The sequence below is a fragment of the Mizuhopecten yessoensis genome, unplaced genomic scaffold (genome assembly GCF_002113885.1).
Source record: "Mizuhopecten yessoensis strain PY_sf001 unplaced genomic scaffold, ASM211388v2 scaffold523, whole genome shotgun sequence".
NCBI lineage: Eukaryota > Metazoa > Mollusca > Bivalvia > Pectinida > Pectinidae > Mizuhopecten > Mizuhopecten yessoensis.
In genome coordinates, this window is record NW_018403589.1 from 615,401 (window position 1) to 630,419 (window position 15,019).

At 34.9% G+C, this 15,019-nt stretch overlaps 1 protein-coding gene across 1 annotated transcript in view; it reads right to left on the reverse strand.

The window, feature by feature from the left end:
* LOC110450253 overlaps positions 1-15,019 on the reverse strand; it is an 89,676-nt gene that overhangs the window by 29,259 nt on the left and 45,398 nt on the right. Inside the window, exons 33-42 of the mRNA XM_021497697.1 lie at positions 14,564-14,691; positions 13,815-13,956; positions 12,354-12,605; positions 8,719-8,761; positions 8,196-8,353; positions 7,146-7,237; positions 6,567-6,612; positions 6,181-6,429; positions 4,891-4,945; positions 3,835-4,007 (exon numbers count right to left, since the gene is read on the reverse strand). Coding sequence (XP_021353372.1) covers positions 3,835-4,007; positions 4,891-4,945; positions 6,181-6,429; positions 6,567-6,612; positions 7,146-7,237; positions 8,196-8,353; positions 8,719-8,761; positions 12,354-12,605; positions 13,815-13,956; positions 14,564-14,691 — 1,338 coding nt within the window. The remainder of the gene's footprint in view (positions 1-3,834; positions 4,008-4,890; positions 4,946-6,180; positions 6,430-6,566; positions 6,613-7,145; positions 7,238-8,195; positions 8,354-8,718; positions 8,762-12,353; positions 12,606-13,814; positions 13,957-14,563; positions 14,692-15,019) is intronic.

Consider the following 15,019-nt stretch of genomic DNA (forward strand, 5'->3'; position numbering starts at 1 on the left):
TTATGGAGACAGATGGTCTTTATATATAGGTGTCATTATGGAGACAGATGGTCTTTATATATAGGTGTCATTATGGAGACAGATGGTCTTTATATATAGGTGTCATTATGGAGACAGATGGTCTTTATATATAGGTGTCATTATGGAGACAGATGGTCTTTATATATAGGTGTCATTATGGAGACAGATGGTCTTTATATATAGGTGTCATTATGGAGACAGATGGTCTTTATATATAGGTGTCATTATGGAGACAGATGGTCTTTATATATAGGTGTCATTATGGAGACAGATGGTCTTTATATATAGGTGTCATTATGGAGACAGATGGTCTTTATATATAGGTGTCATTATGGAGACAGATGGTCTTTATATATAGGTGTCATTATGGAGACAGATGGTCTTTATATATAGGTGTCATTATGGAGACAGATGGTCTTTATATATAGGTGTCATTATGGAGACAGATGGTCTTTATATATAGGTGTCATTATGGAGACAGATGGTCTTTATATATAGGTGTCATTATGGAGACAGATGGTCTTTATATATAGGTGTCATTATGGAGACAGATGGTCTTTATATATAGGTGTCATTATGGAGACAGATGGTCTTTATATATAGGTGTCATTATGGAGACAGATGGTCTTTATATATAGGTGTCATTATGGAGACAGATGGTCTTTATATATAGGTGTCATTATGGAGACAGATGGTCTTTATATATAGGTGTCATTATGGAGACAGATGGTCTTTATATATAGGTGTCATTATGGAGACAGATGGTCTTTATATATAGGTGTCATTATGGAGACAGATGGTCTTTATATATAGGTGTCATTATGGAGACAGATGGTCTTTATATATAGGTGTCATTATGGAGACAGATGGTCTTTATATATAGGTGTCATTATGGAGACAGATGGTCTTTATATATAGGTGTCATTATGGAGACAGATGGTCTTTATATATAGGTGTCATTATGGAGACAGATGGTCTTTATATATAGGTGTCATTATGGAGACAGATGGTCTTTATATATAGGTGTCATTATGGAGACAGATGGTCTTTATATATAGGTGTCATTATGGAGACAGATGGTCTTTATATATAGGTGTCATTATGGAGACAGATGGTCTTTATATATAGGTGTCATTATGGAGACAGATGGTCTTTATATATAGGTGTCATTATGGAGACAGATGGTCTTTATATATAGGTGTCATTATGGAGACAGATGGTCTTTATATATAGGTGTCATTATGGAGACAGATGGTCTTTATATATAGGTGTCATTATGGAGACAGATGGTCTTTATATATAGGTGTCATTATGGAGACAGATGGTCTTTATATATAGGTGTCATTATGGAGACAGATGGTCTTTATATATAGGTGTCATTATGGAGACAGATGGTCTTTATATATAGGTGTCATTATGGAGACAGATGGTCTTTATATATAGGTGTCATTATGGAGACAGATGGTCTTTATATATAGGTGTCATTATGGAGACAGATGGTCTTTATATATAGGTGTCATTATGGAGACAGATGGTCTTTATATATAGGTGTCATTATGGAGACAGATGGTCTTTATATATAGGTGTCATTATGGAGACAGATGGTCTTTATATATAGGTGTCATTATGGAGACAGATGGTCTTTATATATAGGTGTCATTATGGAGACAGATGGTCTTTATATATAGGTGTCATTATGGAGACAGATGGTCTTTATATATAGGTGTCATTATGGAGACAGATGGTCTTTATATATAGGTGTCATTATGGAGACAGATGGTCTTTATATATAGGTGTCATTATGGAGACAGATGGTCTTTATATATAGGTGTCATTATGGAGACAGATGGTCTTTATATATAGGTGTCATTATGGAGACAGATGGTCTTTATATATAGGTGTCATTATGGAGACAGATGGTCTTTATATATAGGTGTCATTATGGAGACAGATGGTCTTTATATATAGGTGTCATTATGGAGACAGATGGTCTTTATATATAGGTGTCATTATGGAGACAGATGGTCTTTATATATAGGTGTCATTATGGAGACAGATGGTCTTTATATATAGGTGTCATTATGGAGACAGATGGTCTTTATATATAGGTGTCATTATGGAGACAGATGGTCTTTATATATAGGTGTCATTATGGAGACAGATGGTCTTTATATATAGGTGTCATTATGGAGACAGATGGTCTTTATATATAGGTGTCATTATGGAGACAGATGGTCTTTATATATAGGTGTCATTATGGAGACAGATGGTCTTTATATATAGGTGTCATTATGGAGACAGATGGTCTTTATATATAGGTGTCATTATGGAGACAGATGGTCTTTATATATAGGTGTCATTATGGAGACAGATGGTCTTTATATATAGGTGTCATTATGGAGACAGATGGTCTTTATATATAGGTGTCATTATGGAGACAGATGGTCTTTATATATAGGTGTCATTATGGAGACAGATGGTCTTTATATATAGGTGTCATTATGGAGACAGATGGTCTTTATATATAGGTGTCATTATGGAGACAGATGGTCTTTATATATAGGTGTCATTATGGAGACAGATGGTCTTTATATATAGGTGTCATTATGGAGACAGATGGTCTTTATATATAGGTGTCATTATGGAGACAGATGGTCTTTATATATAGGTGTCATTATGGAGACAGATGGTCTTTATATATAGGTGTCATTATGGAGACAGATGGTCTTTATATATAGGTGTCATTATGGAGACAGATGGTCTTTATATATAGGTGTCATTATGGAGACAGATGGTCTTTATATATAGGTGTCATTATGGAGACAGATGGTCTTTATATATAGGTGTCATTATGGAGACAGATGGTCTTTATATATAGGTGTCATTATGGAGACAGATGGTCTTTATATATAGGTGTCATTATGGAGACAGATGGTCTTTATATATAGGTGTCATTATGGAGACAGATGGTCTTTATATATAGGTGTCATTATGGAGACAGATGGTCTTTATATATAGGTGTCATTATGGAGACAGATGGTCTTTATATATAGGTGTCATTATGGAGACAGATGGTCTTTATATATAGGTGTCATTATGGAGACAGGTGTTCTTTTTAGACAAGTATTATTATACATCCAGGTGGTCTTTATAGAGAGGTTGTTATACAGACAGCTGGGCAGTGCTAGAATTGTTGAATGCTAGCTGTGAGCGCCAAAATGGCAGCACCGGCTGTATGCTCTCCAGGGAGTTGAGAAAGATATTAGCTGGTTGAAAAGGTCCTATAACCACGGGTAATAATTTATGAACCGCTTTGAGATGACCTACAAACTAGGTTGTGATAAAGCGGTATATAAGAACCTTATTATTATTATTATTATATTATAGAGTAGTGTTCTGATATAGAGGTTGTTTATATACAAAGAGGTGATCTTTATAATCAAGTTGTCATTATAGAAAGGTCATCTTTATAAAAAAGTGTTCTTATAGACAGGGTCCTTTTACAGAAGTGTTATTATATAGACAGACAGTTTTTATATATAACTGTTGTTATTATCTATTCTTTATATGGATAGAGGGTCTTTATAAATAGGTTATTTTATAATTAGTCGGTCTTTATAGAGGATTTGTTATCATTCATTACATATGAAAAAAAATGTATCCTAATTCTATTTTCAAATATTTTCAAAGTGAGGCTATCACAAGTAAACGTAAGTTAACATAAGTGTAAACAAATAACCCTGAAAACATGTATTATCTAAGTAACCCTATCTGGACCAAATATTTAAGAGTTATAGCTAGTTGTTACAGTACTTCTTGTTAGATTAGCCAAAGCCCTCGCATCACATGGAAGCTCCGCTGCCTTCAGGAGTTCTAGGGGGCTGCCATCAGGTATACAGAACGACTCCCCATCCAGTGGGAAACACATTGTCAGTCCCAGGTCTATTAACAGTGACGTCTTATCCTCATTACGAGCAAGGTTGTATCTGTAAAAATAGTTATATAGTCATCAGGTCTATTAACAGCGACGTCTAATCCTCATTACGAGCAAGGTTGTATCTGTAAAAATAATTATATAGTCATCAGGTCTATTAACAGCGACGTCTTATCCTCATTACAAGCAAGGTTGTATCTGTAAAAATAATTATATAGTCAGTCTCAGGTCTATTAACAGCGACGTCTCATCCTCATTACGAGCAAGGTTGTATCTGTAAAAATAATTATATAGTCATCAGGTCTAGTAACAGCGACGTCTTATCCTCATTACAAGCAAGGTTGTATCTGTAAAAATAATTATATAGTCATCAGGTCTATTAACAGCGACGTCTTATCCTCATTACGAGCAAGGTTGTATCTGTAAAAATAATCATATCGTCAGTCTCAGGTCTATTAACAGCGACGTCTCATCCTCATTACGAGCAAGGTTGTATCTCTAAAAATAATCATATCGTCAGTCTCAGGTCTATTAACAGTGACGTCTCATCCTCATTATGAGCAAGGTTGTATCTGTATAAATAATCATATCGTCAGTCTCAGGCCTATTAACAGTGACGTCTCATCCTCATTACGAGCAAGGTTGTATCTGTAAAAATAATCATATCGTCAGTCTCAGGTCTATTAACAGTGACGTCTTATCCAAATATTTTTCATTCTGTGTTGTAAAGATTTCAGAATCGCCTACTGATAACTGCCTGGAATGATACAATTAGACTGTTTTGAGAGAGTTCTCGAAAAGTAAATTAAAAGTCTACAGCTTTTACATTGTAATTTTCTAAATCCGATTCTTTGGCCAGTTTAGAATAAAGTCGAGATTGGACAGGGTCCAGTTGAGACAAAGTGTATGGTATGATGATGATTTTGTTAACTTACGTGATCTGGATTGGTGGCTGATCTCCTGATCCGATGTCAACTGACCCTGGTGTTCCTGTATTAGAACATATTTACACCTGAACAAGCTGTGGGGTACCAATTTTACAGTATATCATAATATACAACTCTACCATCTACATATACTTATTGTACAATGATCTGAAGTATTCGGTATTCGTACTTTTAAGATATTCAAAAAATATCCATAGAACTTTTTCATTCTCAAGATACTGATATACTACCTCATATTTCATTTCAAGTTTTATGATTACGAGGACTATCTTACAAATAGAATGCAAACAATTTTTTTTCGGATTCTACTATTTTTTCCGTGAACTTTCAGTATTTTATTTTGGGTAAATTTCCTAACTGTAGAACTATGTCAACAATCTTTCCCAATTTAACTACCGTAGTATATTGATAAATTTTCCCAAATTTAGGCCAAGGCTTTTTTCTAAACATTTTCTTCAGGTTGGTAAGTATGGATTATGAGAAGTTCTTTTTACACAACCAATACAATTTTCTATGTGATGTTTCGATGACTAGTACGATATGTACACCGTCACCTTCATCAGAAAAATGACCAGTGAAGCGTATGCACACAAAGGTGTAAAATGTTGTTATATATGTTATATATGTACCAAAATGACTCAATTCAGCTACGCTTTGTTAACACTTGGTCAATTCAGCTACTGTTAACAAAGCGTAGCTGAATTGAGTCATTTCGGTACATATATAACAAATATAACAACTATTGTACATACGTTTCCAGCGTAGCCGAAATCGACATCGATTTTATGGACAACTCGTACACATTTTACACCTTTGTGTGCATACGCTTCACTGGTCATTTGTCTGATGAAGGTGACAGTGTACATATCGTACTAGTCATTGAAACGTCACATAGAAAATTGTATTGGTTGTGTAAAAAGAACTTCTCATAATAGGCCAAGGCGTATTACTAAAAATAACTACAAAGTAATCAGAAGTAGTAGACTTAACATTTTCTAATGTGTCCAAATAAGCAGGGGAGAATAATTATCTACGGGCGCTTTCATTTATCGCTATCCCAAAGGTTGAACCGGTTGGATCATAGTTGTTCGTTTATGAAAAAGGGTCGGACCTAGTAACCTGATGATGCTTTCAGGCGAGCCTTGACAAGGCTTGCATTAAACATTTGCAGGTCCACCAGGATTTATACCGGAAAACGTTACATTTAAAAACGGACAAACCGGTTGTTCTGCATAACCGACAGGCCATAGATAGGCCATACAGTCGACAAGGACATACCCCATTCATATGTTAACAGCTGAGTCTGGTGCCGATACGTTCCTAACTTGGCGTCCATCATGAGGTCACAGGGCTGTACTTGGAAGTGAAATGGAACATTGAGCTGTACCTCTACATCTCCTAGAGGCACAGTAAATGAAAGGTCCAGGCAACACTTTATCCCAAAACAGTCATCTGTCATCTCACAACGGAACATGCTCTTCACACTGTCCGGTAGGTACCTCGTGGGGTCCAAGGACACAGGACAATCTGGGGGAAAATATGATAAATACAACTATAAATCAATGCTATCTGCAATGCTGTTTTTATTGATGTGAATTAGCAATAGAAAATAATAGCAAAATTATTTTTCATAATAACTTTATTTGTCATTAAGAATAACTTACCTTTTGGGCCAGTCTCCAACACACATGGACCTTCCGTAAATACTTTCTGTAATGAAAATTAAAAGCAAAAAGTTCAAACTGATCATATTAAAATCAATAAATTATTTTACACATTTCTTAGATAAAAAATTGTATATACTACAGCATATTTTATGTTCTTTTTCTACAATTCTTGGTTTTGAATTTTCTGATTCATCATTAATAAAGTTTGAAAACTTCCAATTTTATAAAATAGTTGTATTGATTTTAAGTGGACACCTGTATTCACCTTAGCCCACAAATATTACACTTTTATTGTTGGTTGAGATGAATACATTCACAATCATTAACTCATCCACCCCTGAAATTTCATAATGAACTATTCCAACCTTTGATTGGAAGAGTTCAAATGTGTCTTCAGGGGTGAATGGGTTAACTTAAAATTTATAAAATTTGTGCATTGATATTTTATAAAAGTATTTTTGAAGAAAAAAAATCTATCGGATTCTACAAGAAGTAAAACAAACAATAATGTAATAATTTGATTATTTTAATAAGTTTCAAAAAGAGTGAATTGCATAATATCATGGAAACACTTACATCTAAATCAAACATACGGAGGATCAACTGAAACGCTTCTGCTGTCATCTTGCCTCCAATTTCTGCCACGAAGTTCCCGATGGACCCTCCACCTAGAAATAAAGTACAATTTCCAGTCGTTTGTCAGTATTTTTTACTGCTTATCTGTTGAACATATCATGAGTTGTAACAAAATTTTACTAATATATAGTAAGTTTTGTTTCAGAGCTATAATATTTCTGGCATTTTAATAATTTCAGATTTAGCAACATTTCAACATCGCACAACCCAACTTTACTTTGCGCCGTGTCAGCAGGAACAGGTTTTTCTCAATGACACTTGTATTCCGTCTTTTCGTATTGCAGAGTTATCTGGCTCTTGTGAACATTGATTGTTACGTCATTTGTTTGTGAGAGTAACGTCATCAATTTTTGAGAAAACGAATTAATTTTCTCACACAAATCAATGATGTAACAATCAATACCTGCTCACAAGAGAAGATAACTCTGCAATACGCATAGACGGAATTGAACCTTCGCCAGCTTAAACTCTTGTGTAAAACCTTCAAACAGGATATTCGAAAAATGATGATTAAGAATTTGGAAGAATTGTGAACTACTCAGCTTAGAAAGAGTATATTTTTACCCTTCTCTTAAACCTTTACATAGGCACTTTACAACCAACCTATTTATTACATTTTTGCCAGTGAAATATCGGATTCTATCAACTTGATAAAACTGATATCTTTCACACCGTGACAAATATCAAAAGTGATATTTTCAATATCACTTTTGGGTATTGACCACTCATAACGGTATCTTCTATTTGCTGCATTCAAAGGCAACAATTTTTTGTTCAGATTCAAATGAAGCGACGGTAGAGAAAGTGGTTGTTATGGTTAAGGTTTGGTACACACACTTAAGTATTTACATAATTATACAATTGAATTGATATCATTTATATGTGCAGTTGTTAAAAATATCAAAATATTAGCCACACTCGTGAAATATATTTGTTATTACTGAAGACACCATTAAATTTCCTCTATATCTTCTATATTGATCTACAAACCTGGCAGGGTGAAATTTTCATTACAAATTGGGATGGGGACATCAAGGTCGGAGAGGAAGTAGTCGTCTATGAAGCAGCTGGAGCCATCAGCGGGACATATACTTATACCAAAGTTGACAACAAACACCTTCCTTACATCATCTTTACCAATACTGAACCTAAAACAGGCAGCAATATCATACACTCTCAGTCCGTTTACTCTAAATACTATTGTTGGTTATATTTTGTTTCTGTTATTTCTCATAAAAGTCCTGCAAGGTATGGTTTTCCTTCCAGAAATTATTGATCAAAGCTATAGTCGTAGCTGCAAAAATCAGTTTGCGACACTTAGTCAGATTTTTTGGCAGTAGTACAGGGATCCTTATCTAATAATAGGAAAAACAAGAGTAAAAAGTGCTTTTCCATTACCCTGACTGAACTAGCTAGTTATTAAAGCAAGCCATCATCAAAATGTAAATTTGTGATGAGAATAAAATCTTATTTATTTAAACAAGAATGTTTTTGGTATATCGGTTTTACTTACTTGACCATTACATCTTGTAAAATTTGAACATACTCTGTTTTACCTGCAAATGAAATGTTATTTTATCAAACATCAATTTTCAATGTCAAACTTAAGTACAAACAATGGTCACTTACAGCATATAAATACACATATGATTGCATTCTTCATTCAATGATAAAGAGAACCTAATGCTATTCAATCACTCTAGACATACAATATAGGAGCAAAAGATGGAAATTCTCCTGACCAAGAAGATAGCACAATGCAAGATAGAGGTATCCTCTTCAACTACATGTACTTGATCTCCCCATAAATACAATAACATAAGCCAGAGATTTTCCTGACATACTTACCTGAGCCCTGCATACCGTAAATTTGCGCGTATAGTGCACACTTTTTTAGGTAAATATTGTCATGTCAAAAAGGGGATGCGCACTATACGCAGGAACAAGTCATTCTCGGTCTATCGTTCTCGAGTTCCTTGTTCGCCATTTTGAATTACCTCCCTTCAAATGGTTTTATTTTGAGTCGACGGTCATATATGATAAGGTTGAAGATTAAAATAACACCAACAAGATTGAAGATTAAATGAAATTATTTGGCGACACAATTTTTACCTTCTCTTAAATGATTAAAATCGGTAAACTGTGGTCATGACTGCTGATTAGGCGACAAACACTAGCTGGGCACGTATCATTTTTACAAGTAAGTTGACCGGAGGGCATACCGTCTGATCCCGGACAATAGGCTAGGTAGGATCGAAAATTATTGACACTTCTCAACACCACAGTTAATACAAATTACAATGCAGTAATAAGATAACACTCTTTCAGTGATTACGGATTAACAATAGCTCTAAGCAATTTAATTGAAATTATTTGCAGCCGCGATCAAGGGACTGTGTTGTTTTCACTATTCAACATGTGGTGTGAAGCCCCACTGCACTGTTAGAACTACAGACTGATTAGACCGTAAAGGGATTATAAAAAAATATGTTTATACTAGAAGCGTGGACATTAAACACATCCCCTTCAAATCTACTTGAAGGAAAAAATAAAAGCAGAATACACAATTTTTATGATGCTTCATAATATTGAAATAATTCACGAGGTTATCGATCACGTCAACATGAAAGTGAGCCGGGAAAAAAACATGCACACTAGGCTTAGCGATTTGGTAAAAAACAAAGAGGCCCATGGGCCTAAACGGTCACCTGACATCTGATTCAAATTAGGACCGTCATCCAGGGGCCAACTCATTCTTTTTGTCATTTCGAGTGACCTTGCTGCATCGTCCATTAATTTTTCCTTGTGAACACAATAACTTCAGTAAATATGAACCGATTTTGATGAAACTTTGTATGCAGCTTTGTATCAATGAGAAATTGGATGAGTTTGAATACCGGACCAATTTGACCATAACTTACATAGTAATTCCCCTTGGTAATTCTATTATTGTTGGACCCTGTGAACACGATAACCGAAATAAATGGGTGTGACTCCAATTTTGACCCAAGGGGTCTGTTTTGAACAAACTTGGTAACTGTATGTCTTCTGTTCTTGGTTAAAAGAAACAAGTAAAAGCGTAAATCAATGATTTATTAAATAAGGCACAACATTTTAATCGCACCTTGTTAGTAGCAAAAATGCGTCATGAATGAAAAAAAAGGTGTACAACATGAATTTACATCTATTCTTGTGTAATGTCAATCAACATCACAGGGACAAATAATAATATAATGACAAAGGGCAATAACTCTGCAGGTTACCGTCAAATAATTACCGGACAAAGTTTCATTGAACTCCGTCAACATTTAGTCAAGTTATCGAGTTCACAAGGGCCAATAATAATATTATTACAAAGGGCAATAACTCTGTAAGTTAATGTCGAATAATTCCCATTCAGAGTCCGGGATCTTACTGATATATGGCTGCATACAAAGTTTCATCAAACTCGGTTAACATTTACTCAAGTGCTCGTGTTCACAAGGTCCAATAATAATATTATTACAAAGGGCAATAACTCTGTAAGTTACTGTCGAATAATTCCCATTTTCGAACTCGTCCGGGATCTTATTGATATATGGCTGCATACAAAGTTTCATCAAACTTAGTTAACATCTACTCAAGTTCTCGTGTTCACAAGGGCCAATAATAATATTATTACAAAGGGCAATAACTCTGTAAGTTACTGACGAATAATTCCCATTTTCGAACTCGTCCGGGATCTTATTGATATATGGCTGCATACAAAGTTTCATCAAACTTAGTTAACATCTACTCAAGTTCTCGTGTTCACAAGGTCAAATAATAATATTATTACAAAGGGCAATAACTCTGTAAGTTACTGACGAATAATTCCCATTTTCAAACTCGTCCGAGATCTTATTGATATATGGCTGCATACAAAGTTTCATCAAACTCGTTTAACATTTACTGAAGTTATCGTGTTCACAAGGAAAAGTTAACGCACGACGCATGATGATGGACAAAAGACTATCACAATAGGTTACCATGACCTATGGTCAGGTAACCTAACAAACCAGAACTTACATGGAACGGAGCCTATATTTGAAAATTACATTTTCGTAATTATGAGAAAACCGCTGAGATGTCGAAACATAAGTTGATCGGCGATTCTCTGGCATGGAATTAGCTACACTTTCTTCGTTTGGTTTCTGCAGGATTCGTCCACCAAGCGGTACGGAGCCGGAGGGAGACCATCATGGTCTTGTTGACTCCAATCAATCAATCGTTAATTAATCGGCGTTATAAACACCAAGTTACCTTTGATGCTACTTTTTGATACAGTTTATTTTTCATTTTATTTTCAATTTTTCTCTCTTTCAAGTCTGACCCCAAAAACGTACCTGCGCACTATACCCGCAAATTTACGGTATATACTATGGGAATAATAGGTATAAGAGATTTTCCTGATATGCTTAATCAGCCCATACATATGCTATGGGAACAATAAGTATAAGACATACCCCTGACCTTTTTACAACCAACATACTACCAGAACACAAGAGGCCCATGGGCCTCAACGGTCACCTGAGTCTACAGTATTTATTTTTGTTGTTGAAATATGTACCAATTTGAGTAAAAAATAGTATAATGTTAACTTAACTTTGTCAGGACCATGAGCTGATCATTCCTAGACCAATTTTAAGTGAGATCGGCCTATTAGAACTTAGTAGCAAAATAGCGGCCATGGCAGCCAAATTGTATTTCTGATTGACCCGAAAAATAACAACTCTTTGTCAGGACCATGATTCGATCATTCCTACAAAGTTTCAGTTCAATCGGCCAAGTAGAACTTTACTTTAAGTTTGAAATAGTTTTTCAAAATGGCGGCTGTGGCGGCCATATTGGATTTCTGAACGACCCGAAAAATAACAACACTTTGTCAGGACCATGAAGCGATCATTCCTACCAACTTTCAGTTCAATCGGCCCAGCAGAACTTGACTTTAAGTTTGAAATGTAAAATGTTAACGGACGACGGACGACGGACGACGACGGACGAAAACGGATAGCAATAGGTCACTTGAGCTAAAGCTCAGGTGACCTAAAAATGTAAAAAAATCTTAAAGTCTCTGACCTGACACCATACATATAACATACAAGAACAACTTGGCCCTGACCTACTTACCCCATTCATAAGATATGAGAACCACAGATATGGATATTTTCTCAAACTTGGCCTTGAGGATGAAGTTGCAGGGGTCTAGCTCCACATGGGCTTTAAAGGCCTTGGTGTAGGTAAGATCTCCTAGCTGTATGGAGATGTCAGCACAGGCGTCTAGTCTCATACAGTTATCCGAGATGAAGTAATACATTATCTTCTTCAGAGATTCCTTTCCAATTTCTGGTACAGTGAGACTTCTGTTGAACACGGAACATGCTGAAAAATTGAAACAGCATTTTTAAGATTTAGATTTCAAGATTTTTAAACCTCGCTTTGGAAGAAATTTATTTGTGTCCAAGCTCGACCTGCAACAACATGACATTCTTTACGACTTAATTTGGAGCAGATTATACACTATTAGACGACAACTACACATGTCAATCTAGGCTTATTTGATCACGTACGAAGAGCACCGCCGGAATTTAGCAAGTTTTTTGGCTGCACATTTAAATGAAATAAATAAATAAAAAGCGATTACTTCACTAAAAGAAAGTCGCGTTAGTTACATCTTTTTTAACTACACTATCTTCTTTGTAATACCATATCACTTGGACATTTAAATGCTGTAATTTTCAGGTTTTGACACCTGAAATGGTCAGCAAAACACGTTTTCTCTTAAAGTCATATTCCGGTTAATATCACATTTTCATCTGACAAATCAGAAGTGATGATAAGCGAAATCTACTGTACATACACAATATTTTTTGGGGGAGTTACAATATACCTATGATATTTTCAGGAATTTTTTCATTTCTGAATTGAGTATACTCATATTGGTTCCAACAAGGCGATCAGCTACAACTCCAGCTCAGTATTCACGTCTAAATACTGTAAATTGTGTGGAACTTTAAAGTTATGCTCATTTTGGACCACGTCTATTTCCAGTTGTAACATTACCATTTAAAACTTGCAACGTATCTTTTATCTTTGCTTTTACTGTTACTATATTCATTGTGATATGTATCGTGTCGTGACCACAGTATCATGATGCATGTCCTATCGTCATGTTAATGCATCGTTGCAGTCTTAGTCCATGTTAAAACCAGGTTGTTTCTTTCGAGAATCATTATCACGGAAAATACTTCATACAGATTTTACAACTGAAATATCACGTAAAACATTTCATATTTAAACATCTATTGCTGAAATATTCTTGAGTAGCAACTTTTGATGAATTTTCAAATCATATATTTAATTTGTAAAATCCTGGAATATCATACTCTCACCATTCAAACAAAGTTGAAGTCACATTTGTTCCAGAAATATTCGTTTGAATGTATCACTTAGAATTTCCAAACACTGATATTTAAATGGACATTTTTTATGGCACTACTAACTACGATTTCTACGATGTATAGCTTTGCCACAAAGCTATCAAAGACTCTAGGTCTCTTGATCAGTAAAACTAGAATCAACTGTACATACTTCTATCGTCTAGACTATAGCGAGCCAGAAGTTCGGGTCGATTTCCAACAGTGCTTAAACCACGAGAGGTCAGCTCATTCCTTAACTGTTTGTCTGTCTTGATCTCTCCACGAGGACAGGGATCGGTCTCGTCCAACATGTCCTAGAAATAAAGAATAAACTAAGATTATATGTATTTAGATTCACATTGTCAGTTCTCCATTATGAAATTAGCTTATCTCTTGATGATGAGAGAAACTCTCTAAAAATCAGAAAATTTTGCTACCATTTCATTTTCATGACTTTCAACCTTGGAGATAGCCAAGTCAACATTATGGTTGAAACTTTGGAATTTGGTTAAACATATTGAATACCATGTAAGGTTGTTATGTTGTTTATTTCAAAATGTGAGATGAGGAATACTTTTCAGTAACTTCTGACATTCAAAGTACAAAATGTTTTTTATTTAAATTTCAATTAATCTTTAACATTGGTTAGTGAGGAGTATATGGGAATAAAATATTTTCTAAGGAAAACAAATATTTATATTCATCACTTAACATTTCTATGAGGAGGTCAAAAGCACTATAGAGCTTATGTTATTTGTTTTAAAATGCCCACCGACTTTAAATAAATTTATCTTATCTTATCTTAGGTATATCCGGTCCATACCAACATACTTTACCGACATGGCAACCGTGTTTCTCAATTATTTACATATTTTCTCTTTATGATTTTGAGTCCTAAAGACGAAAGGGGAGATAACTCACTGAGGGAAGGCCCAGGACTTCAAGTAAAGCACTAGCAGCAGCCTCCGCAGCCATCTTTACAGCAGCAGCTCCAGCCTCCTTCAGACGTTTAGCTATAGCATCCTTACTGAAGAAGTCCTTAAAATTGACTGCAGACAAGAAATGAATATCTGAATTAACAATGCAATTGTAACACGCAAGACTTTACCCAGGTTCTCTACTTAAGGTTATGTATGCTAATAGGAATAAGAAAGGCAAAAACACTAGCATTATGTAGAAGAGTTCCATTTAATCCTGACACAACTTTTTTTTCGATACAGTATCTGTAAAACACAACAATATTATATATACAGAGCTCAATGTGCACTTTTTCAGAGTTTTAAGAGAAACAAAAAACAAATAAAAATCAGCTTCTTTCACCTGTGTAATAAATTTCTTAATATTTCGTTCAATATATGTGTAAATCAACTTTGTTTT